Source organism: Staurois parvus, unplaced genomic scaffold (genome assembly GCF_062004578.1).
Source record: "Staurois parvus isolate SC_StPar_1 unplaced genomic scaffold, SC_StPar_1.0 ptg000135l, whole genome shotgun sequence".
NCBI classification, from domain to species: Eukaryota; Metazoa; Chordata; class Amphibia; order Anura; family Ranidae; genus Staurois; species Staurois parvus.
In genome coordinates, this window is record NW_028317931.1 from 5,475,997 (window position 1) to 5,503,130 (window position 27,134).

The following is a 27,134-nucleotide window of genomic DNA, read 5'->3' on the forward strand; positions in this document are numbered from 1 at the left end:
ACATTGGTTTTGACATCAAGGCATGGACCTCACTATAACATTGGGAGAACAAAAAACTAAAAGGCATTCAACAGTTTGAGAGTAATCTATACCCTTATCAAGGGTAACAAACTTAGAACAACAAAAGTCAATAGCTTTGAAGCACATTTTATATCAAGACCTATATAATCTTGTATAAAAAGGAAGATCTACACAAAAGAGTGAATATCCCGGCACATAAATAATTAAATCAGAATTTTAAAGAAGAATCTGGATTTTGCACTGGTAAAATTTTAGGATTACCACTCTCCATGGATCACTTCTGGATTGTATTTGCCTTTCTACTGCTTGTGATACCTACAGGTGAGTTTATTTAAATAATCTCATAACAATCTATTTAGTCATAGCTCTTACTTTTAAGAGAATATCTTAAGGTTGATGTAAACCCTAACTGGTTGTTTAGTTTTCTCAAGCACTGTATGTTATAAACAATTGCCTATTTATTCAAAAATACTGTAGCCATATAATTGGCACCACACTGGCAATGTGGGGTAGAAATACATTTGATGCGGTTGATGTTCTGTAACATTTCTCATTCTCATTAAAAATGGGGTTTATGTACCCCTTTGATTTTATCGGTTTATGAAATAAAGGAGTTTCTTTTTTAACATGTATTGATGTTCTTTCTGAGAGACCACCCCCCTGAAAATCCTCCTTATAGAGTGTTGCGTTGTACTCCGCTATTTGAAAAGTTTTTACATTAGGGCAAGGGTCTCCAAACTTTCTAAACAAAGGGCCAGTTTACTGTCCCTCAGACTTTAGGGGGGCTGGACTGTAGCCAGTGGGAGTAGAAAATGCCCTGACATCAGTGCCCTATCCTATCATTGATTTCAAAGGGAAGAATAGTGCCCCATTGTTGATATCAGTGAGCAGAAAAGTGCTCCATTGTTGATATCAGTAAGAAGTATGATGCCCCATTGATGGTGTAAGTAGGAGAAATGGTGCTCTGTCATTGGTGAGAGTTGGAGGAATAGTGCCCCAAGGGCCAGGTAAACTCAACAAAAGGGTCACATCTGGCCCCCGGGCCACAGTTTGAAGACCACTGCATTGGGGAACTGATGATAGTTTGATTGGGCAGGATCAGATAGGGCACTCAAAATTACTTTCAACTGCTGATGGGTGGCTTTCTGATTAAACAAAACTGCTTTAATTAAATTTCCTTGGCTTTCCCTAGTTTTTTATCTAATTTTGTCAACATTGTTTTTATCCTTTGAGTGCAAGAGTCTCATGAATTATTGACCAATAAATCAGCCATGGTAAAACTTTCAGAATACTTGATGAATGGGTACAACAAGGACGTAAGACCTGTGAAAAACTGGAGAAAGCCTATTACAGTGTACATAAAGATTGCCATATATGCCATTCTTGAAGTGGTAAGCTCCTTTTTTTTCTTCAGTAGACAAGTCCTTATAGTTTGGTCTGCATAATTTGTAAATAACAAGTGGTCTGGCAGAAAAAAATATTAGCTATGCTACAAGTATGTTTTTAAAAAGATATGTGCACAGTTAAATTATTTCATACCCAATACTTTATTCTATATGTATACATTTTGCTGCTCTGATTAGTAGAAATACTCAGGAAATACTGAAACTATGCACGCATATAAATTCACAATACGGAATTATTGAAATTCTCACAGGATTTCTAAGTGGGTCTGCATCATCTAACCACATGGTTCTTTGATGTGCAACCTACCTCCTATTCTATGTACTCATCTATAATTTGAATACTGGCAACCACAGTAATTAGGACAGCAGGACAGCCAGTGCTTAAGGTGAATGCCAGAAACAAAATGTAAGCTATTCAATGGATAGGCTATATAACCTAAGCCTGTTAAAATGCAAACTTTTATGCTTAGTTGAAATGCAATTTATTTTGGCATTATTGCTATACCATGAATTAGAATAAAGAAATCAATGATTTTGTGAAAAACAAAATGGTGTATCCCATTCACCAAGTGACAGCCGCTAAATTAAAATTGCCATCTCTCCTCAGCCCCTAGAGCAACAACCATTGGTAGTGCCTTAAAGGTGTAGTGGTAATGTAGGCGGTGGCAAGACCCCCCCCATCACCATGACCAATGAGCTGTTACCAGATATTATAGGTATCTAATTGTTTGCAGGACGAACAAGAACATTTCACTGGTTTCAGCATAATATACACCAAAGTGACAAGTTTGGGACTATAATCTTGATATGTTTCTCTTGGGAGGTGCAGATTTGGAAAGAAATACCTTTTGAGAACTTTATACTTTATATAATGTAAATGTACATATTTATTTTTTCAGGATGAAAAAAACCAACTAGTGAAATCTTACATTTGGTACAATCAGGTAATATGTTCACCACTCAAACATATGCTGTATGTTAGTTTAATGATTTATATCTCTGCATAGAAGGAAATTTAAAGTATCCATTAGCACAGAAATAGTTTAAAGGTGTATGCATACATTGGAAAAGGCAGGCTACAACAGTCACTCATGCATTCAGGAGAGAAAGATCTGAATTCTCTAATATTCCCTAAAATAAGGCAGTAATGGGATTGTCTGCATGTTTTTCCCACCTCCCTACCAGAAAGAATCATGCAATCTAATTATTCATATTTAGGGCTTCAGGTGAACCAGCAGTTACAAAAGCTTGCCTGTTCCAGGGGTGGACTGACAACTCATGGGGCCGCCGGGCAATAGGGGATCATGGGGCCCCTGTGTCCTTGCCCACACTCAAAGCACACCCAAAAAAGCCTATAAAAGGTACCAGGGGCATTTCATGGGGCCCCCTACTGACCCTGGGCCCTCGGGCAGTGCCCGAGTGCTCGAATGGTCAGTCCGCCCCTGGTCTGTTCTTAATTATTTACTCCACAATAAGCCATGATTATCTGTGTGTTCCTCCCATCCCCCACTCTTCTACTGGAAACCAAAAAATTACTGTTTATGGCTGTGGCTGAAATAAGGGACATATTTGCAAATCTGACCTTTCTCTGATGTCCACAGCCAGTAAAGAGCAAGTATATTTTTTAAATTGGGCTAAATTTATGTGTCACATCACCCCTGCAGAAGTAGCTTGGTAGATTGGGTTCTCTGTTCTTTTGCTTTGACTTTCTATATTTACTCTCTGCTTGCAGTGATAGGATAATGGCAGCAATGCCCTCTCATAGCCTCAGCAATCCAAAGTCAAGGTTCATTCTCAATACTCAGTGTAGGTGTCTAGCTCATGGATCTGCACTGCTCTGGTCCTACTCAACCAAGAGATCCCTAAGTGACTCCAGGCTCATTCTCCCCGATGCTAGGCACAGACTCGATTGGCCATAGGTATGCACACTCTGGGTCCCAGTATTGCTCTCCTCAGACCTCTAGCTGAAAACCTGGGAAAATGCTGCTCTCCTCCCTTCTCAAGATGTCATTGTGGCTTCTGTACTTTGCAGTCCAATTAGCCTCTATAGTACAAGGGCTCTTCCAGACTACAGTTCCCATTGACCATTGTGGCTATTGTGTCATCCAGAGGAAAGGAGAAGGAGCTGCCGCACTCTCCATTCTCCTCCCCTGTGTATCACTGCAGCTACCAGGAGGGAGGAGGTAGACACACATACAGCCCGCAGTGGTGGTGCTCTACACCCAGCGGTGTGGGGGAGAACCCATGTATTCTTCTATCTGGTGGCAACCAGGCTACATGTATCTAGCAATACTGTGGCATATTTAACAGAACAGTACAGTATTTCACATAAATAGGTGGTAGAAAATGTATTTACCAGATTTTAATTTTCTTGCACTGTAGTTTAACAAAATAGAGTAAGCAATAGCAAGTACCCATAAACGTTTTTCAGCATTTTCTGCTGAATTCTGACTGGCTGAAACCAGTTACTGCAGATCATACTTTTTTGTATTATATTAGTAAAAGAAACCTTTAACCTGGTCATAGATGGATTGAATTTCGATCTAATAACCAACAAATGTTGAATGGTTGGCTTTAGCCAATGGGCTGAGGTGACTGATCATTGTATTCTGACCATGGAGTAGTCCTGTTGTCAGAATACATTGGCACAGCTGGGAATCCAGGAATCCTATCCACCTTGCATGTGTAGTTGAGGGAATCTGTTCATATTTTTGGAACAGCTCACTGGTTTATTATTAAAATTTAAGTTACCTGGCTGTCATGTTTATTCAATGTCTCATGTATATTTTGGATCCTGAAAGTGATTCACAAAACCAGAAAACTAGAATTTCAGAAGGCATTAGCAATTTTGGTCTAAATTTTTTTTCCAGTACAAGTTTCCTTTAAAGAGTTCATATCAGGTATTTAAAGATTTAGAGTCCATGCAGTTGAAGACAGAGAATAATCACCTCTCTGGCGGCCTGTTTCTTTTGCAACTTCTTTTTTCCAGCACTGAAATTCTCTTCTATATTTGACATTTCTTGTTCAAATATTTTATTAATAATGTAACAATGTAACACAGGTAAAGAGACAATACCAGTATGCATTAGGTATTATACTGACAGCAGAACATAAAGAATAAAAGTCACAGTACCAATGTCTTTATAATGAAGGGAAAAGAAGAGTCAAGGAAACAATGCGGCCTTCCTAATGGTATCAAATAAGCAAAGGTTGTTAACACAAGATGAGATGATATCACTAAATTTGACCAGTCGGGGTAATGACTCTCTGGAGCAATGTGAAAAGTAAAGGAAAATCAGAGGGGGGGGTGGAAAAAGGACGGGGGAGGAAATGTAGAGTGACAATAATGACTCCACAAATGGTAGGGAAGGGTGTGATAACACCTGTGTATTGTATGAGGTGGTTCAGGGATAGTGCCCAAAGGGTGTAGTTTACATATCAAGGGAGGAGAAGTGATTCGTCACACTTTGGCAGGAGGAAACGCTCGACCCAGGGGTTCCAAACATTCAAGAATTTAGGGATTGTGTCTAGAATTGTGGCTTACACTTTTACATGTATCATGGCTTGTGTTACTCTGGTTTTAACAGCAGTAATGTTTAGAGAGGGGGATTTCCAGGATTTTGCAATTACCTGCTTGGCTGCCGTAGTGACTTGCAGGAGGAGTTTGAATTGCGAATTGGTTATGTCAGGAATGCGTAGGTTGAGTAGAGCTGTTGTCGGATTGGGTTGGAGCGTAGTTGCGTTGAGTTTGGATATCATGTTAAAAATATCAGCCCAGAAGGTTTGGGCTACTGGGCAGTCCCACCAAATATGGTAATGTGTTCCTGGGTCTGTACAGCCTCTAAAGCAATTGGGAGAGTAATTAGGGGTGTATTTTGTGATTCTCACTGGGACCAAATACCAACGAGTTAGGACTTTATAGTTGGTTTCTAAGGCTATAATGTTCTGCGAAGATGATTTTGTGTTGGTCCAGATGTGGTCCCAATCAGATGGATCTAATTGCCTATCTAGGTCTGCTTCCCATCTGCAGGTATACGATGGGAGGGATGTGGTGGCTGAAGTTGTGAGAAGGGTGTATAGACATGAAATGAGGCCAAGTCTGTGAGGATCTTTGTAACAGGCCTGTCAAAGGGAGACATGTGGTCAGGTTGGCTAGATATAGTTGCGTAGGGGGCGTAGAAGAGCTGTAATTGTAAATATATAAATATTTCGAAAGCTGGGAGGCTATATGTTCTATATTTGACATTTCTGAAAATCTTGGATGCCTATGTCCACCAACAAATACTGGTTCTTTTATCTGACCCCTTCACCACTATACAGTATCACTCAGCAGTGACGTAGAGGTTAGAGGAAAGATTGACACTGCATGGCCGGGGGCACAGACATCTGCCTTTCCCAGAAGTGTCAGTTGTTGAAGAGGATTTTAGAGGGTGCAGTGTTGGAACTGAAGGAAAGTAAGAGACACAGAGAGGTGAGTATATCCTTCTGTCATCAATTGCAGGGACTTGATGATTTTAAAAATTAAGGCATATGGTGGGGACTCTTTTAATAAGGGCATTTGTCTGCTGTCAGAATAAACTTTTCCTTTTTTACAGTCTTGGGTGGATGAGTTTCTTCAGTGGGATCCAAATGAGTTTGACAACTTGACCCGTGTTTCCATGCCCACGCAATCAATCTGGCTTCCAGACATTATGATTGAAGAAGCGTAAGTACGATTACTTAACTTTTGTAATGTGAAGGAATACTGTATAAAAATAGAAATGGGTACAATGATAATGTTAAAATAAATAAATAAATACATAAATGTATTTTAAACCACTAAACTACTCATACACTCCCTGATTATCTCACGCCTTGACTACTGCAACTCCCTTCTCACCGGCCTACCCCAGTGCAGGCTCTCCCCACTCCAGACCATCCTGAACTCAGCGGCCAGACTCATTCACCTCACCAACCGCTCCACCTCTGCCACCCCCCTCTGCCTATCCCTCCACTGGCAACCGATTGCACAACGCATCAAATTCAAAATACTAACCCTGACCTACAAAGCCATTCACAACACTGCCCCTAACTAACTCACCAACCTGATTCCCAAGTACCACCTTACCCGTACCCTTCGCTCCTCACAGGACCTCCTTCTATCTTGATCTCTGGTCTCCTCCTCCCACGCACGACTGCAAGACTTCTCCAGGTCCTCCTCCATCCTCTGGAACTCACTGCTCCAATCCATCAGACTGTCACCTTCCCTCCTCACCTTCAGGTGCTCCCTGAAAACCCATCTCTTCAGGGAAGCCTACCTCTCCCTCACCTAACAGCCGTTCTCCTTCATTCCTCCTACTACTCCATCCCCCACAGCCACTTCCTCCTGTGCCACTATTCCCTCCCTCCTAGATTGTAATCTCGAAAGAGTAGGGCCCTCTAACCCCTTGTGTACTGTTGTTGTTGCTGTTCTGTTTCTTGTATTGTCCCCCCCCCCTCTATTGTACAGCGCTGAGTAAACCCTTTGGCGCTATATAAACTCGATGTAATAATAGTAATAAACTAAATATGCCATTAGAATTCATATACTAAACTACAGTCAGTAAAGTTCATAGCAAGCCAACATTTCAAATTTTTACAGATTCTGTACAGTTAAAGGGTATCTATACCCAATACTTTTGGGGGGTTTTGGATAGCGTGGGGAAGGATTAGAGCTCCTGCTAGGATGTACTGCCACTGGGGGCTCCATTGGGGAGAATCCTTCACTTAATGTCTGGTAAAAAAAAAGTTGTTCCCAAGAAAGGAAGTTTCTCTAACTACAATAAACACACAGGTAAAATGCTTTTTAAGGTAAGTATGAAAATACTAGAACCTTTGACAGTTTTTCATTATCTATTTCCCTGTTGCTGATATTCCCTTAGAGAGCCTTGGCGTGATCCTGTGGAGCTGGCCAAGGTGCTGAAGATGCAGTGATCAGACATAGAAATAAAAAAAACCTTATTGGTGAACAGTTGATGCAATGCTAGTACTCCCTAGATATAATAAATCCAGTCTTAGCCTCCTCAAATATCTGATTTCCCTTTATGTATACATATCGCTCCCTTAAAATCAGTAAACCAAACATAAAACAGTCAAACTAATATCAGTCATAAGCAAATCGATCATCTGATGTGCAAATAATGGTGGTACTCATGTAACAAAAAGTAATGTATTTGCAATGTGCAACCAAACAATATAATAATGATCATGTTTGATATATCTTTACCAGAAGACCCAAATCAAAAGTGCTTCATATAAACAAACATCATCAGTTAAGCATTTTAATCATACACTGAGTGATCATGCACTGCACTTTAACTTCCTCTCATTAAATAAAACTTAATTCACTCTGTTGCAGCATTTCACATTCAACCAACAATATTTCTTCATAAGTAGAGACTTTCATAGCATAGCAAATATTTTATTTCAACTAGTTAGAAACATCAAATAAAACTTACATACGTAGATGCTTCTGATCATTATTCTCTCATACAGATTCTTTGATTGTGTGAGTACCCATGAAAATTGTGTAATGACGTGAACCCTCCCTCCACTTGAAGTGCTTAATCTTGTATACCATTCTCACATAATGTAATATGCTCAAAAATAAAACAAACAAAAAAATATATACAGTATAAATATATATATAAAATATTTGTTTTTTATTATAGATAATTCTCTTTGTTAATTATTTAAAATGCAAACAAACAATAAACTAGATCATATATATATATATATATATATATATATATATATATATATTGCCAAAAGTATTGGACCACCTGCCTTTATACACACATGAACTTTAATGGCCCCCCAGTCTTAGTCCGCAGGGTTCAATATTGAGTTGGCCCACCATTTGCAGCTATAACAGCTTCAACTCTTCTGGGAAGGCTGTCCACAAGGTTTAGGAGGGTGTCTATGGGAAGGTTTGACCATTCTTCCAGAAGTGCATTTGTGAGGTTAGGCACTGATGTCAGACAAGAAGGCCTGGCCAGCAGTCTCCGCTCTAATTCATTCCAAAGGTGTTCTATCGGGTTGAGGTCAGGACTATGTGCAGGCCAGTCAAGTTCCTCCACCCCAAACTCACTCATCCATGTCTTTATGGACCTTGCTTTGTGCACTGGTGTGCAGTCATGTTGAAACAGGAAGGGGCCATCCCTAAACTCTTCCCACAAAGTTAGAAGCATGAAATTGTCCAAAATGTCTTGGTTTGCTGATGCCTTAAGAGTTCCCTTTACTGGAACTAGGGGGCCAAGCCCAACTCCTGAAAAACAACCCCACAACCATAATCCACTCTCTACACAAACTTTTCACCTGGCACAATGCAGTCAGGCAAGCACTGTTCTCCTGGCAACCGCCAAACCCAGACATGTCCATTGGATTGCCAGAAAAAGAAGCATGATTCCTCACTCCAGAGAACTCATCTCCACTGCTCTAGAGCAGGGGTGTCAAACTGGTGGCCCTCCAGCTGTTGCGAAACTACAAGTACCATTATGCCTCTAGCTTTGGAAGTCATGCTTGTAATTGTCAATCTTGCAATGCCTCATGGGACTTGTAGTTTAGCAACAGCTGGAGGGCCAGTTTGACACTTGTGCTCTAGAGTCTAGTGGTGGCATGCTTTACACCACTGTATCCAATGTTTGCATTGAACTTGGTGATGTAAGGACTTGGATGCAGCTGCTCTGCCATGAAGTTCTGTACACACTATTGTTGTGCTAATCTGAAGGTCACATGAAGTTTGGAGGTCTTTAGCTATTGACTCTGCAGACAGTTGGCGACTTCTGCACATTGTGTGTTTCAGCATGCGCTGACCCCGCTCTGTCATTTTATGTGGCCTACCACTTTGTGGCTGAGTTCCTGTTGTTCCCAGTTGCTTCTACATTGTTATAATACCACTAACAGTTGACCGTGGAATATTTAGTAGCAAGAAAATTTCATGAATTGACTTATTGCACAGGTGGCAACCTATCACAGTACCACGTTTGAATTCACTGAGCTCCTGAGAGCGCCCCATTCTTCACAAATGTTTGTAGAAGCAGTCTGCATGCCTAGGTGCTTGATTTTATACACCTGTGCCCATGGAGGGGATTAGAACACCTGAATCCAATGATTTGGAGGGCTGGCCCAATACGTTTGACAATATAGTGTACATATACAGTTGCAAGAAAAAGTATGTGAACCCCTTGGGATTACGTGGAGTTTTGCATGAATTTGGCATAAAATGTGCTCTGAACGTCATCTAAGTCACAACAATAGAAGAACACAGTCTGCTGAACATAATACTACACAAACATTAGATGTTGCCATGGTTTAATTGCACATAACATGTAAACATTCACAGTGCAGGGAGGAAAAAGTATGTGAGGCCCTAGCTTAATGACTTCTCCCAGAGCTAATTGGAGCCAGAAGTGAGCCAACCTTGACTCCAATCAGTGTGATGATATTGGATGTGTTGCTGACACCTGTTTTGGGTTTACTGGTTTCAAGAAGCACTGTCTGATGTGAACCATGCCTGGCAGAAAAGAGCTCTCAGAAGACCTACGATCAAGAATTGTTGACTTGCATGAAGCTGGAAAGGGTTACAAAAGTATCTCCAAAAGCCTTGATGTTCCTGTGTCCACGGTAAGAGAGACTGTCTACAAATGGAGAAAGTTTAGCACTGTTGCTACTCTCCCTAGGCGTAGTCGTCCTGTAAAAATGACTGCAAGAGCACAGCGCAGAATGCTGCATGAGGTAAAGAAGAATCCCAGAGTGTCAGCTAAAGACCTACAGAAATCTCTGGCACATGCTAACATTTTTGTTGACACATCTACAATAAGGAAAACATTAAACAAGAATGGAGTACATGGGAGGACACCACGGAGGAAGCCATTGCTGTCCAAAAAGAATATTGCAGCACGTATGAAGTTTTCAAAAGAGCACCTGGATGTTCCACAGCACTACTGGCAAAATATACTGTGGACAGATGAAACCAAGATTGAGTTGTTTGGGAAGAACACACAACACTATGTGTGGAGAAAAAAAGGCACAGCACACCAACATCAAAACCTCATCCCCACTGTGAAACATGGCGGAGGGAGCATCATGGTTTGGGGCTGCTTTGCTGCCTCAGGGCTTGGACGGATTGTTGTCATTGATGGGAAAATGAATTCCAGAGTTTATCAAGACATTTTGCAGGAAAACGTATGACCATCTGTCCGCCAACTGAAGCTCCGCAGAGGATGGGTGATGCAACAAGACAATGACCCAAAGCATACAAGTCATTCAACAAAACAATGGCTGCAACAGCACAGAATACGCCTTCTGGAGTGGCCCAGTCAGAGTCCTGACCTCAACCCCATTGAAACGCTGTGGCATGACCTTAAGAGAGCGATTCACACCAGACATCCCAAGAATATTGCTACACTGGAACAGTTTTGTGAAGAGGAGTGGTCCAAAATGACTCCAGATCGTTGTGCAGGTCTGATCTGCAACTACAGGAAACGTTTGGTTGAGGTTATTGCTGCCAAAGGAGGGTCAACCAGTTATTAAGTCCAAAGGTTCACATACTTTTTCCTCCCTGCACTGTGAATGTTTACATGTTATGTGCAATTAAACCATGGCAACATCTAATGTTTGTGTAGTATTATGTTCAGCAGACTGTGCTCTTCTATTGTTGTGACTTAGATGACGTTCAGAGCACATTTTATGCCCAATTCATGCAAAACTCCACGTAATCCCAAGGGGTTCACATACTTTTTCTTGCAACTGTATACATATACAGTATATATATATATAAATATATATACAGTGAGGATCGAAAGTTTGGGCACCCCAGCTACAATTGTGCATTAATGTGCATAAAGAAGCCAAGGAAAGATGGAAAAATCTCCAAAAGGCATCAAATCACAGATTAGACATTCTTATAATATGTCAACAAAAGTTAGATTTTATTTCCATCTTTTACACTTTCAAAATAACAGAAAACAAAAAAATGGCGTCTGCAAAAGTTTGGGCACCCTGCAGAATTTATAGCATGCACTGCCCCCTTTGCCAAGCTGAGACCTGCCAGTGTCATGGATTGTTCTCAATCATCGTCTGGGAAGACCAGGTGATGTCAATCTCAAAGGTTTTAAATGCCCAGACTCATCTGACCTTGCCCCAACAATCAGCACCATGGGTTCTTCTAAGCAGTTGTCTAGAAAATTGAAACTGAAAATAGTTCTGGAAGACCAAGAAAAATATCAGACAGAACAGCTCGCAGGATTGTGAGAAAAACAATTCAAAACCCATGTTTGACTGCACGATCCCTCCAGAAAGATCTGGCAGACACTGGAGTTGTGGTACACTATTCCACTATAAAGAGATACTTGTACAAATATGGTCTTCATGGAAGAGTCATCAGAAGAAAACCTCTTCTACGTCCTCACCACAAAAATCATCGTTTGAACTTTGCAAATGAACATATAGACAAGCCTGATGCATTTTGGAAAAAAGTTTTGTGGACCGATGAGGTTAAAATTGAACTTTTTGGCCGGAATGAGCAAAGGTACGTTTGGAGAAAAAGGGGCACAGAATTTAATGAAAAGAACCTCTGTCCAACTGTTAAGCATGGGGTTGGATCAATCATGCTTTGGGGTTGTGTTGCAGCCAGTGGCACAGGGAACATCTCACGAGTAGAAGGAAAAATGGACTCAATAAAATTTCAGCAAATTTTGGATGGTAACTTGATGCCATCTGTGAAAAAGCTGAAGTTAAAGAGAGGATGGCTTCTACAAATGGATAATGATCCTAAACACACCTCGAAATCCACGGGGGATTACATCAAGAGGCGTAAACTGAAGGTTTTGCCATGGCCTTCACAATCTCCTGACCTCAACATAATTGAAAATCTAGGATAGACCTTAAAAGAGCAGTGCGTGACAGACAGCCCAGAAATCTCAAAGAACTGGAAGACTTTTGTAAGGAAGAATGGGCAAAGATACCTCAAACAAGAATTGAAAGACTCTTGGCTGCTTACAAAAAGTGTTTACAAGCTGTGATACTTGCCAAAGGGGGCAGTACAAAATATTACCTCTGCAGGGTGCCCAAACTTTTGCAGACGCCATTTTTTTGTTTTCTGTTATTTTGAAAGTGTAAATCATGGAAATAAAATCTAACTTTTGATGACATATTATAAGAATGTCTAATCTGTAATTTGATGCCTTTTGGAGATTTTTCCATCTTTCCTTGGCTTCTTTATGCACATTAATGCAAATTTTTAGCTGGGGTGCCCAAACTTTCGATCCCCACTGTATATATTTATTTATTTTAAAAGAATAACAAAGCTAATATGTGTTTTTCATACACAACAAAGAAGAAAAAAGGCTTCTAGTGAGACTCAACACAAATTCCAAAAACAAAAAGTATATATCTTTTTAACCTTAAAGAGGAACCTTAGTCAGAAAATTAAGTCTTGCTAGATCACTTCAGGCTGGCCCCTTTTGCAGGTATATCTATATAACCATTACAAATAAGTGCCTATACTGTTTAAAATCCAGTAATGCTCTGTCTCACCCTGCTCTGCACATGCTCAGTTGCTCTCTGTTTTTAGGTACTGCGACGAAAATGTAGAGGCCGATCTACTGACAGCCTAAATATTTACTGCTGCTTAGGGGCTCGGGGCTTCAGCAAAATGACAGCCTCCAGCAAGAAGAAACAGTGCTGGAGACAATTTACAGCACACACTAATTTTGGTAGCATAATTATTAAGGTGAAATGTATGTTCCTTGCTAAAGAACATTATTTTTTATCCAGTTGTTATGAGTAAAGTTTCGTTTTAAAGGATGTTAACACCACAGGTATATATATCTGCCAGGAAAACGACTGTTTGACCTTGTACCCAGAAGGATCCAGATTACTTCTAAAATTATACAAAAAACAAAGTAATGCAGCACCACCTCTGCTTGTTAAAGTTTAAATTTATTCCGAAGGAATGTGGTACATGCGTGGTACCTTTTCAACATATTTGAACATGCAAACATTGTGATTTTTTCAAACAGTGCCTACAGATTACCTTTCAAATCACTTGTTCAACAAAAAAATGCAGTGGATGCAACGGTGTACTGTGAAAAAAGTAGGCACACACTTCGGGTCAAAATCTGGCATTGCCCCCTTTAGAAAAAATGCCTACCAGTCTCTGACATCAATTCAATTAAATTTTTGACCACTTATCCATTCACAATTCTTTCATTTGCAAGATGTTTGTGGGTTTCCTTGCATTAGCTGGCCATTTAAAATTCCCAGTACAGAGAATCAATGAAAGCCAAAACAATCTTTGACTAGGGCAGTCTATAACCCTCTATTTCTTCTTTAAGAGCCATTCCTTGGTGAATTTACTAATGCGCTTCTAATCAGTATTATGTTGAAAGATCCATTTCCAGTTCAACGTCAACTTTTGGACAGATGGCCTCACATTCTCATCAAGCATATGTTGATATGATGCAGGACGTATTGTTAACTCAATTACTGCAAGCTGCCCAGGTCCTGAAGCCACAAAGAAACCCCAAGCCACAATATTTCCCCCTACCTTGCTTCAAATTTATGCATAACATGAGGAGAACAAAAGGCTAAAATAATGTCTTTTGACCAAACAGCAAGATCTTTAATTGATCAGATTCCAGCACATTGATTCAGAAGGCATGGTCTTACTCTTTGTCTATACTCGTATGTTCAATGGCAAACTGTAATCTTGCTCTACTGTTCTTTTTGGACAGCAAAGGCCTTTTCCTAACACACCTCCCATGCGGGTTAAGTAGGTGCAATCCCTTTCTGATTATACATGCATACCTTTGACCCCATCTGTTGCAAGGGAGCATCTCTTGATGAAATTTTGGGTTTTCAGAGACTTCTTTCAAAGGGTCAGCTCTTGAACAAATTAGCAGTTGTTTCAAATCCATGACAATTGTAGATTATTTAACTAGCAGTGGAATGATAGATTTTAGATCATTTGGCAATCTTTTTCAATCCATTGCCAGACTTACAACTTTCATTCTAAAGGCCTTAAAGAGCTCTCTTGATCTTGGTGTGATGACAACACACATGTCAATAAAAAAGTGAAACCTAGACCCTAGGGGGGTGATTTACTAAAGCTGGTTCACTCAAAATCTTGTGCATCTGTGCATGGTAGCCAATCAGCTTCTGACCTCAGTTTGTTCAATTAAACTTTAGCAATACAACCTGTAAGCTGATTGGTTTCCATGTTGAAGTGCGCGGGATTCTGAGTGAACCAGAATTTAGCAAATAAACAGCCAAAATGTCTAAGGTTTACATAGGTTAGGGTTCAAATACATAGTCCTTCAGGAGATTCTAATCACTGGCACCTAATTTGGGACACATATTCTAGTTTCATGTATTTATAATGATGGTAAATATAAGAATGCACTTATTTTTCCATCTGACAAATCTGTATTTTTGTTGATTTGGATCAGGAAAATGAATACATTATGAATACAAGTTTCAATTATATCGGGTTGATTTACTAAAGGCAATAAAGGTGTTCACTTTGCCAATCTGCAACGCACCAGTGTGACCACAGCCTAATAGTCTGTGCAGGGAACAGGCTGTGAGTTTCACTGGATCAAAAAGCCTGCAAACTATGTTTTTGTTCTATGTAATGATAAGAACATCTGCAAGAAAAACTTGTGAAATAACTTTTCTTTTAAATAAAAATCAGCAAAAAAGCCAACATACCTTAAGTTGGTGAGTCCTTAAATGGATCTTCACTTTGAAACTTCATCTCCAACCCCTCTCCACTCTGCTTCACAAATATTTCTCTGGTGTGTTGGGGATTTGTTTTTTAGTTTACATTGTAGAGGTTCTTGTCCCTCAAATGTCCTAACCCCCCCCCCCTCCATGATCTATTGATCTATTCACATCTAGGTGGATGATGTGCACTGTGCTTCCTGCTCCTCCTGGGATATGAGGAGCTCATTACTGGGAGGCTAGGTGGCTGAACCAGGAAGATACAGCAGACTTCCAATGACATCACACAAGAACATGGCAGCGCGGGACCGTGAGTGGTGGCAGCAAAGAAGTGGATCTCAACAGGACAACGCTGGATTCGCTGGGTAAGTGAGTATCTGAATTGTTCAACACCAACAATCTGGTAAGCAGGGATAAAAATAAATAAATAAATGGGTGGGAGGGCGAAGTTCCTCTTTAAAGCTTTAAGCTAGATCCCACAATATACATATAAATTGCTTAACCAAGTAACATCTGACAAAAAATAGTTTTTTATTTACATTTTGCAAACCATCAACCATTCATGTGTAAGCATTTGGTTGCTCATTTCGTGCTAGACTACTATATGCCTCTATACATTTTAAGAAACAAGCCTGCTCCACTTATATTTTATTATTTTCTATTTCCAGAGTGAGCTCTACAGATTCTCCAGATGTCCCTTACCTGTATGTAAATTACCGTGGTAGGGTAATCAACAATATTCCCATACGCATTACAACATCCTGTAAACTTGATGTTTACTATTTTCCTTTTGATGTTATAAACTGTTCTCTGTCATTCAGCAGTTGGTTACACACAGGTAAGTTTGCATTGAACGGTCATGTAGCATTTTTCCCTTTTTATGTCTTACATCTCTAAGTTGCATACAATCACTCAACTGCAGAATTACCAGAGTGTTAGCAGTGTTTATTCAAGGGGTGGGGACCTAGGAAAAAATCTGACCTTCTATTTTCATGCCTGGTTTAGCAATTGTCTATTAATTTACAGATTACATTTTATAGATCTTAAAAAAAGAAATGCAGGATTAAAAAAAAGAAAAGATACTCACCTAGATGGCTGCAGCATTGATCCAATGTTGTATCTGTCCCACCACTTCTGCACAGAGAACTAAGCACTCAAAGAGCACTGATCACCCACAGTTTTCAGGTCAGCTCTGACTGTCAGTCACCACTCTTTGTTTTGCCCCTCCAGTGCTCACTGGTGCACTGGACTGTGGAGTCGGTGGGATTGGCTGGCTCAGACTTCCAGCGGCTCACTGAGAGGATGAGCCAGCTGCTGGCCAGGCTTCTAGGTGGATTCCGACATTAATGTTGGGATCCCTAAAAAAGCCTGGACCAGCTGTGTGACATCTGGGTCACAGGAGTTCAGAACTATGTGCACTGTGATATATAGAAGAAGTATGGCCAAAAGAGCTTTGGCTATACTTCTCATTTATCTTACAAATTAACCATCTGTTGAGAATCAAAATAATAGCTTTAGGAAAATGAAAGTATACTATATTGATAGCCACCCCTTTGTTTAGGTTTATACTTTCCTCCTAATTACTAGAGAGTAGATTTATTTGGCAGCTTCGTAGATCTATGCTAGCTATCGCTCATTATATTGTTTTCAGGCAGCTATTCATATATGTGGTCCAATATTAAACCTTAAAATATGCATAATAAATTTACAGATCTGTAGTTAACAGGTGAAGACCATTATCCTTGTTTTTTAATTTGGGCACCACACTTCCTCCCCCAATCCATTGGTATGAGGTCAATAGATAAAAAGAGTCTATAAAGATTAGTGGAGTAGAACAGGGGTCTCCAACTTTCTAAACAAAGGGCCAGTTTACTTCTCTATATACTCTGGGAGGGTGGGGATTGTGGCAAGTGAGAGTAAAGAACTGTGGGAGGAATAGTGCCCCATCGATGCTGGCAGTGAGAAGAATAGTATCCCATCTTTGGTGCCAATGTAAGAATAGTGTCCCATCTTTGGTGCCAATAGAAAAATAGTGCCTCATGTGTGTCAGTGGGAGGAATAGTGCTCCATCATTGGTGTTAGTGGAAGTAATAATACCACATCTTTGGTTTCAGTGGAAGGACTAGTGACTCATCGCTGGTGTCAGTGGAAGTAATAGTGCCTCATATCAGTGGGAGAAATAGTGTCCAAAGGGCTGGATATAGGTAAGCAAAGGGCCGCATCTGGGTCTCGGGATGCAGTTTGGAGACCACTGGATTAAAAGTGGCAGAGCTCAACTTTTTGAGGATATGTGGATGTAAGCCAGGTCCCGGTGCTTTACTTACTTTTTTGTCTAACTGTTTTAAACTACTTCAGTTTTGAGCCGTTATGATGCATTTGAAGTTGAATTCATACCACCAATATTTTTTGTATCAGCAACATTGTCATTTTGTGTCATTTTTTTGTGTCATGTTGAAGATATTTAACAATTTTGTTCTTTCTTTGTCCCCAGCAACCAACTCAGAGTTATTCAATTCTTTCCCATTATATAGTTGCTAATAATTGAAAATTATCTTACAGCTCAGGATATAAACATATCTTTTGCAAAAATTCCACGTAACTCTCATATAATTAAAAACTCACATATAACTGAAGGAGAGTGGGACCTTCTCAATGTGGTACCAAACTACAGAGAATTCACTGATCCAGACAGGATATTTGGAGAGATAACATTTTATGTAAGTTTATTCTAAAAGCAGCTTTATTGGTAATGTAATTGCAACTATAGTGTTTATTCATGAAAAAACAGTTAATATTACCTTCCTGGAAATTTTTCTTTAACTTCACTTTTGTAGGGAAAAAAAAGCAAATAAAAAAAAAATAATATAGCATACACAATTGCTACACAAGATATATTGTATTGAAATGCTATTAAAAATGGCCTTCCCTTTTCAATCTGCAGTGCTATTATTTTCTTTAAAATTCAATACAATATGGCAACCTGGAGGCATTCCATACACCAGTAGTATATGGGACACCCACAGAAATGTCATTTCCTGCTCATGTGATTGGCTCACTGATTTTCCCATAAGTCTGCACTAAGATACAAGTCAGAATTTGATATCCTCGGCAACAAAAATTTTATTTTTGGTGAGATACTGCCATAGGGTTAATCACTTCTAAAGTGATGCAGACCCTGCAGCTTTCCTCATTAGAACACTGCAAGTGCATCAGCTGATTACTAATGAAAAAGTCACTCCTATTCAAATTCACTCTGCAGACAACAAACAGCTTTTTCTTCAGAGCAGAAACAGCCAGGACTCTGCAACAAAGTTTGTTTAAATTCTTGCGATGTGCATAGATCACACAGAATGCATTATTTTTTTCTCAACAAAGGTGGAGTTATTATTTAAAGTGATAGAGATGGCCAACCAGCTAAAAGTTAAAAGTACATAGAAGTTACATGTTTTACCTTTTAATGGATTAGAAAATCGTTCAATAATATGTTTCATGCAGGTTCATTGCAGAACACTGCATTACACAATAAATTCAAAATGAATGGACTGTAATAGACCAAAATGCATAAAAAATAGGTCATGCTGTATTTTTTTTCATCACAATGCAACATGCACGTTATGTGTTGTGGTGTGTTTCTGTGTGCAGTAATGCAGCTGCGTTCTGGATGTGTTTATAGTTTCATTCAAAGTTAAATGAAATCAGAATGAATGGAACTGCAATGCATTAAATTGTATGTAGTGCCCTCCTAGTTAGTTTGCTAATGAGGTTAAGGTAACGTTTTTTGGCTTCTCTGTAGTCAATGGAGCAGAGTGCAACTATTTTTGGCTGTTCTAGGTTCTGCTGGTTGCAGGCTCAACTATTTCCACCTGCCTTCTAGTGGGTTCTAGAGTGTAGTAGGTTGGAAGAGGCAGACACTGAATATTCATACAGCCTGAGCCAATCTCTGGGGAAAAAGATGACCAAGAGGTGGCTGAAGGGTGTATAAATAACCTGGGGCTTGAAACAGCAGGGTTCTTGTCCAGGAGGAGAAGAAACCATCTGCAGAGCTGCTGTAGTTCTGAGCAGATTAGCTGAAGTCTGCAGGTGTTCAGCGAGGTCCCAGCATAGGGAGAGCTTGGGGACCTATTTGTTGAAAGGACTACCAAGGTCCCGAAAGAAGGGGGGGGCTCTGTCTTCTGAGAGTTCTGAGGGAGAGGGGGGTGGGGTTGAGCAACACCATGTATGTCAGTGGACGTACATAGCCTGTCTCAGAAGTGAGCCATGAGTTTCCACATAAGGGGGCACTCAGAGAAGAAGAGGAGCAAACAGCATTAGCAGGGGACCCCTGAAGAGGAGGTTTGGGGCTGCATGTGTGCCACCATAGGAAGCGGATTCTTATGGTGGCTCATGGAGAAGAAGAAGAGACAAGATCACCAGCGGGGGACCCCTAAAGAGGAGGATCAGGACCCCACTATGCAATATCATCGCACAGAGCAGCTACATAATATGCAATATGTTTTTTTTATTTTAATAAAACAAAAATTAACTTTACAACCACTTTAACATGTTTAAACTGGTGAGAAAAGGTTCTTTAAAATCAACCAAGCAAGCTACTGGAAGTATGTTGAAAGCTTTGGAAATGCCCCATTAAAGCTTGTTGATCCAATACAAGCTGATACTCAAGTGTACAATGCTTTAATCTTGCTAATGCAATACTTGAAGCGGTTGTAAAGGCTCAAGGTTTTATACCTTCATGCATTCTATGCATGAAGGTAAAAAACCTTCTGTGTGCAGTAGTGCCTTCAGACCGCTCAATACTTACTTGAGCCTCATTGCAATCCAGCGATGTGTACGATAGCCTCGGCTGTGCTGGGTCTCTGCCTCCTTATTGCCTGAGACAGCAAGCGGGAGCCATTGGCCCCCACTGCTGTCAATCACATCCAGTCAGCCAATGAGGAGAGGGAGAGGGCAGGGCCAATCCGCGTCTCTGTGTGTCAATGGACACACAGCAGCGGGTGCCCCCATAGCAATCTGCTTGCTGTGGAGGCACCCAACAGGAGGGAGGGGCCAGGAGAGCCTGTGGGGACCCAAGAAGAGGAGAATCCTGGCTTCTCTGTGCTAACCCACTACATATAACAGGTAAGTATAGCATGTTTGCTATTTTCCACAAAAAAATTAACTTTTAAAGTTGCTTTGAACCCACCTAGCCTGCCTTGTCCAATGCTACATTTGTAAGTTTTAGAGTAAGTTTTTTTTATATGAAATTACTGAAACTCAAATATGTGCAACTTTCTTTCAACAGATTATCCTCAAAAGAAAACCTCTGTTCTACACTGTGAATATTATTTTTCCCAGTATCCTTCTCATGATCATGGACATAATTGGATTCTTCATACCACCTGAGAGTGGCGAGAGAATATCTTTCAAAATCACACTGCTCCTGGGTTACTCTGTTTTCCTTGTAATTGCTTCAGAGACATTACCAGCAATTGGGGCACCATTAATAGGTAAGGTGAGATATTTAGTATAATATACATAAAAAGGAAGAAAACAGAAAAGTGGAATAAATTATAATAGCATCGTCGTTCTTCATTGTTCCTCAAATGTGGGACAAACATCAATGGTCGATGTAAGGAGGTGCAGTTAGCTAGTTTGCTAAGGAGGCCCTTGCTCATGACAGTTTACAATGTAAAATCGAGGTCAAAGTGTTGCAAAAAGGTAATAACAAGAAAGTAAAAGTACAGTTTTTAGATGGAGACAGGATAGGCTTCCCTGAAGAGATGAATTTTCAGAGATCATCTAAGGGCATACAGCGTAGGAGATAGCTAGACAGATATGAGTAGGGAGTTCCAGTGGAAAGAAAAGGCTCTGGAGAAATTATGGAGCCTCAATAACACTCAGACCTCACAACATTGGTGATTCAGTGTTATAGCCAAATCCTCCCTCTCCCCTCATAGGATTAGTAGATTTGTTCTGTAGCCAAATCCTTCCCTTCGGATCTCACAGTCTTTGTGACTCAGAAAGAATCTTGACCACCTTCAGGAGTAGGACACTAGGCTGAAAAAAAAAAAAAGCCCCACCTATGAGCAGTCCTTACCAGTGGCCAAACCCCTCATCTGCTATAGGCGGCCCAGTTTTTGGCCTAGTGTCTAGGAGTAAGGACCTAGTTCCCTGCTGGGAACTTTAGTTCCTCCTTTAGAGCAGGGTTAACCTCTGTATTAGTTTTTTTCTTTTGACTGATCTTAATTCAACAGCCAAGTTGGGTGACAGGCTGGATAATATACAGTAGATCCACATAGTCACCCTATCTCTGCCAGCAAGCACATGCAGACCCCAAGATATGTTTGGGGTCAGCTGTGACAGCCTCATCTAGGGGTGGGGTGACCAGTAAGTGTTTGTCACATAGGACGCATATGACCGGACCTTTTTCACTGGTGGTTTCTGTCACAGTGTCCCCCCTCTGCTGACAGCCCCTCCAGCTCAGTGGAAGGTGGACTGTCCAGGGAGAGGTACCCATTCCCTTGAGTAGTGTGGTAAGTTTGAACTACCCCAATCTCCCTCCAGAGGTGGGTAGTGGGTCTCAGGAACCCCTTTTTAGATCACTCTGTTCTGTATCCCCTGTGAGGCCTCAGTGCTGCTCAGCCCTGCCTGGTTCTCCTGTTCCCCTCATTCTCCCCTAGACATTCAAGTTTGGTTCCCATCTCCAGTTCTGGTATCCTGAGGCTTAGCGCCAGGTTCCTGGAGCACTCATGGTACCCTACATTGTTTTAGGGATACAGATGCCTCTGCCCTTACCCTCGGGCTTCGGCAGCCATTTAGCGGTGTCCCTGAAAGTAGCCATCTTGGAGAAGCCCCAAAGCGGTGGCCACCTTTGTGAAGCCACATGGTAGCAGCCATTTTGGATGTGACTTCAAATCACTAAGGTGTTTCCCTATACTGCCTTATCTGACAGTTTGTTTACATGGAATGGAAGCATCCTAAGTGGCCATTGGTGATATCTAAATGATTTTACGTATACCTTTGTGGAGGCTCTTCTTAAAAAGTGGACTTCTCCCCCAGTTGTGGATCTGCCAAAATCCAGGCTGAATAAGGTTATTATAGAGAGGCTTAAGTGGTCACGCATTCCATGCCTACCGTTGCCAGCTCAGCCTTGTGCCTGTTGTAGCTGCAGCCTTTATGTCCCAGACTCTCACAGAATGGGCGTGTTTGGGGTGCTATTTAGGATGAATGTCACCTAAATGCATGTTGGAATAGCTGGCAGAATTTAGACAATTTTGCTTACAATTTCTTATTGCCCAAGCAAGAACAGGGCCTCAGGGCTTTCTACTCCAATCTGTTTAAAGTGCCGAAGTAGAAAGTGATTCAACTTATTCTGGATCTCAAGGCTTTCAGCGCCTTTATAAAGGTCCAAAAATGCAAGATGGAATCCATTTATTCTTTTGTCGCCCCTCTCCATTGGGGGGATTTCCTGACCTTTATAGGCATTAAATTGGTACTAAAGGCTGAAGGCATTTTTACCTTAATGCATTCTCTGCATTAGGGTAAAAAAACCCTTCTGTGCCACAGGATCTCCCACAGCCCCCACTTACACTTACCTGAGCCTGATCTCAATCTAGTGCTGTGCATGAGACCAGCACCTCTCTTGGCTCTTTCCTTCCTCATAGGCTCAGAGACAGCAAAGGCTCCGAGATGTTGAAGGACAAAGTTCCCACCCCTCTGTTATTGCTTTCTGTACTGCTTTGTAACTAACTGAGCTGCCTATTGCAGGTGGGGGTTTGGCCACTAGTAAGGTCTGCCCATAGGTGGTGCTTTGTTTTTGTTCTGCTTAATGTCCTACTCCTGAAGGTGGAGCTATAACCACATGGTCAAGATTCTTGCCAGGCTATGTACTGCAATTAACTCAAATAAAGGGATTTTACAGTGAGCAGAAAGAAATCATTTATTTCCCAAAATGTCCCTGTTTTACCATTCTAACTATTTGTAAGCCAGACCAATCTATCTATACTTATTTAATCCAAATCATTTCTAGTAAGCTAAACCCATTTATGAATGACATCATCATGCCAAGTGAGAGTAGGTGGTGGTTCAGATTGCTTTTAGTTCAATACAGATACAATTTAGGTACTATGTATAGAATTCATGGCAGGCCCAAACTGGGACAAAAAAATAGGCCCGGGTATTTTAGACTGAGAATCTTCAGGCCTGGAGGCCTTTCCCTTGGAGCCCGGTGGTGGAATGCTAGGGCCTGGTTACAAGTGAAACATTTGCAATCCTGGTAGTTCCGCCACTGGTGTCAGTGCTTTTTTATTTTTATTTTATTTTTTTATTATTTTTTAACAATTTTATTTTATTTATTTCATTACAATTTTATTTTTTATTAATTTAAAAAAAAAATTAGGAGTCCTGTTGGGGGGCTTTAGTGAGATACTAAGGGGTTTATTTACTAAAGCTGGAGAGTCCAAAATCAGACACCCTTCTGCATAGAAACCAATCAGCTTCCAGGTTTCATTGCCAAAGCTTCATTGAACAAGCTGAGGTTAGAAGCTGATTGGTTTCTATGCAGAAGGGAGTCTGATTTTGGACTCTCCAGCTTTAGTAAATAAACCCCTATGGGTCTAAACAGACTCCTGACATCTCACCTTTGAGATAGAGAAAAAAAGAGATTGAGGACACAGTCTTCAATCTCTATCTCTGCAGCCTCAGCTGCACAGAATGAATGGACAAAAATAGCTCTGTACAGAGCTTCCCGTTCATTCATAAACAGAAGTATAATAAACACAGTTTACTCTGTCTCAGTTATGAATGGGCAAAGTCATTGACCGGTAAGGATCACTGACTGTCTATTCAGACAGGGGCCAGTAAATGATACATTGTCAAGTGCCTTCCCTGCTCTCCATCCTGACAGATCCCCCACAGCAGCCAGTGGGAGAGGGTAGGGTGGAACCCGGCAGCGCTGCGGGGGATGAGTGGGGCCAACCGCTGAGGGACTACACAAGAGCCTAGGGCAGCTGGGGCAGCCATACTGCCCCTCCTAACCAGGCAGCCCTGGCCCACTGGGCAAGTTCCCAGTGTGCCCGATGACCAGTCCAGGCCTGATTCATGGTTATAGCTCGCAATACATTATAGCTCCAAATACATTAAGAGTATTAGACATGTTGGTAAGTTTTTTTTTCTTTAGTAAATTAAGCTTAAACTCTCCTGTTGTTTTAGGTATCTACTTTTTTTTGTGTATGCTGCTGCTAATGATAAGTCTGACAGAAAGTATCTTCATAGTCAGAATTTGTCACAAGGAGAGTCTATTCCCTCAAGTTCCAGAGTGGATAAAAAAAATGGTATTGGAGAAGATGGCACAAGCGCTCCTCATAAACGTTAAAAGAGGAACATCTGGCAAGACAGATGAAATAAATATTGGTAAGAAACAGTGAGATTATATTAGCAAAGCCAAGCTAGTAATAGTAAGGATAATTATGACTGGATCAATTAGCTCAACCTATTTTGCACAAGGTGGATATTCCCGGTTCTGCCAATTCCTACATTATTTCTTGCCAAAAGCTTTGTTAATGTTGGGGATGACATGTGGCATGCAGTCCTCCCTCTTTTTCCTCCCTTCTCTGTCCACAAGCCAATCAGGAGAATTGTGTCATCAGCATTTGCAGGAGCACATGTTGGCATTTTCTGGTATAGAGCTAAACATATCGTAGTACTCAGCCACTATTCACATTGCTAGTTTGCTACCTATTTTTTTTTATCCTCAGACTTCAGTATATCAATAGAGCTGTTAATAACATTCGCTGCTGCTTTTGTTTTCTTCCTCAGCACCAATTCAGAACATCCCACATAGGTTTCAGTGCTGTCCAGAACCTTCAGTAATCACTGCCATTAAATTGACTGTGGCACTGTCCCCATGAAAGTATGCTGGATATTGCATCTGGCAGCCTTCTCCCTTGCAGGCCCTGGGGGTGTAGAGGTACTCTCACTGTTCCTGGTATCCTGCTGCTTTGGATAAGACTGCTTGTTCAGGCCTTTTGCTGTGCTAGTCTTCCCATGCTGGGCAGGGTGTCTCCTGAACTGGACTTGAAGTGAAGTTCCCTCTCTGCTGCTTCCTTCCTCCCTCAGCTTCTTCAGCTCCAGCCTGGAGGCAGAACCCCCCATCCCTGAAGTCACCTCCCGGGCCCCACAATCTTCAACATTCCATCTTCCACCCCATCACCATACTCTCCTGCTGACTAGGCTCTTTAATATTTATAAGCCCATCTCACCATACTGCCAGGCCTCCTGCCTGGGGATTGGTCAGGCTCCCATAAATATTCAGACCTTTGCCTATGCCCATCAGCCCACTAGTTACCGTGGACCTCCAAAACTAGGGGGAGGTGATAGAGGCCTGACCTGCAGAGCCCTCCAGCTTGACCTAAGCTTGGCCCCCACAGAAATGCTCACTATAGTTACTTCTGTAAGCCAAACAAAATTTACCTCTCTGGCACCACCAGAGGTTGCTACACAGAATTGCATTCCAATACAGTTCTATCGTAATGCAAAACCCACTTAAAATAGGTCTACTGCACCTATCAATGAATTCTGAATGATCTTGGAAGAATCTCAAACTGATGTTGATTAGGAAAAGGATGATTTTTGTAAGTGTCCGAAAACTGGAATTGTCTTGCAAATACAATGAGTATGTATGTAGAACCTTACAGTTTTTTTTATACTTTGATCATTCATGTTCCACCAACATGACCCAATTGTAGTGTCTGTTTATTATCTTTACTGGCAAGTTTATTATTTTTTAAAGCCCAACTCCAGCCCAATTTTTCTAGATTTGACAGAGTGGGTGTTAGAACCTCTGTTATGTTTTGGTTGCATTCTATAGAAGTTGTTTACTAAAACTGGAGAGTGCAAAATCTGGAGCATCTTTACATAGAAACCAATAAGCTTCCAGGTTTTATTGCCAAAGCTTAATTGAACAAGCTGAAATTAGAAGCTGATTGGCTACCATGCACAACTGCACCAGATTCTGAGTGCACCAGTTTTAGTAAATCTCCCTCTCTGTCTCCATTGGGAAGCTTTCCCCATACTTTGTCATCTTATTTTTATTGTCATTGTATTCTTTCCTCACAATTTCCTCTTTTATTGACGTAGGGAGACAAGAAATCCCTCAAATGGGATCAGGGACAGCTGTAAAAAACTTAACAAAACGTTTTCCAGGCCTACTCAAAACTCCCAAAAACGTTTTAATTGGAATTTAAGGGAATTGGGTATTTCGAGAAAAGTCTTTTGGGATTGTCTTTTGTTCCCACTTCAGAGGTTATAACAATAATTGACCGCTGGCAAGTGGAGCAGACATGTCAACAGCTGTCAACAGGCCCTAATTCTCCAGATTGCCATCCAAACCCTGAACTGCCAGTGAGAACATCTTCCACTACTTTTCCAATGCTTTGAAAAAAAATTGGGGTCAATTTACTAAACCTGGAGAGTCCCCAATCTGGTGCAGCTCTACAAACCAATCAGCTTCCAGGTTTTTTTGTCAAAGCTTAATTGAATAAGCTAAAGTTAGGAACTGATTGGCTAGCATGCAGAGCTGTACCAGATTTTGCAATCTCCAGTTTTAGTAAATCAACAACATTGCGTCAGTTCATACATTGAAGTGTGCATTCATCACCATGACTTCATAATTCTGCATAGAACTATTTTATAACTTTGGGCTCCCTCTTTTTTACTCTGTACACAGACAGCCTGTCCACCTACTGCAACAGAAGAACAGATGGCAGTTATGTGCTAGAACAAGAAACAGAGAGATATACGAACCCCATGGAAACAATTAACAGCATTGCGAAGAAGATAGAGTCCATGTGGAAACATCTGAACAAGTCAGAGGAGCAGAATAACGAGTGGCTCTGCGTTGCATATGTTTTAGATACATTCTTCTTCCGGCTGTATCTTACCTTTCTGTTTGCCTATGTCTTGATTATGGTAACCCTTTGGTCTACATAG

At 40.9% G+C, this 27,134-nt stretch overlaps 1 protein-coding gene across 1 annotated transcript; it reads left to right on the plus strand.

Moving 5' to 3' along the window:
* Positions 1–1,292: 1,292 nt before the first annotated feature.
* On the plus strand, positions 1,293–27,134 carry LOC149466003 (5-hydroxytryptamine receptor 3A-like). Its single transcript, XM_089673111.1, has 8 exons — positions 1,293–1,412; positions 2,327–2,371; positions 6,023–6,132; positions 15,839–16,008; positions 17,730–17,887; positions 20,449–20,653; positions 24,357–24,557; positions 26,872–27,134. Exons 1-8 carry the CDS (start codon positions 1,293–1,295, stop codon positions 27,132–27,134), a joined length of 1,272 nt encoding a protein of 423 aa, XP_089529237.1.

What these genes read in the sequence shown, in the direction of transcription:
- LOC149466003 (XM_089673111.1), top strand. Translation starts at nt 1,293, where the DNA reads ATGGTAAAACTTTCAGAATACTTGATGAATGGGTACAACAAGGACGTA. An exon ending in CAGCAGTTGGTTACACACAG is followed by an intron (nt 16,009 to 17,729) that starts GTAAGTTTGCAT and finishes ATTATCTTACAG; the next exon opens with CTCAGGATATAAACATATCT. An exon ending in GACAGATGAAATAAATATTG is followed by an intron (nt 24,558 to 26,871) that starts GTAAGAAACAGT and finishes CTCTGTACACAG; the next exon opens with ACAGCCTGTCCACCTACTGC.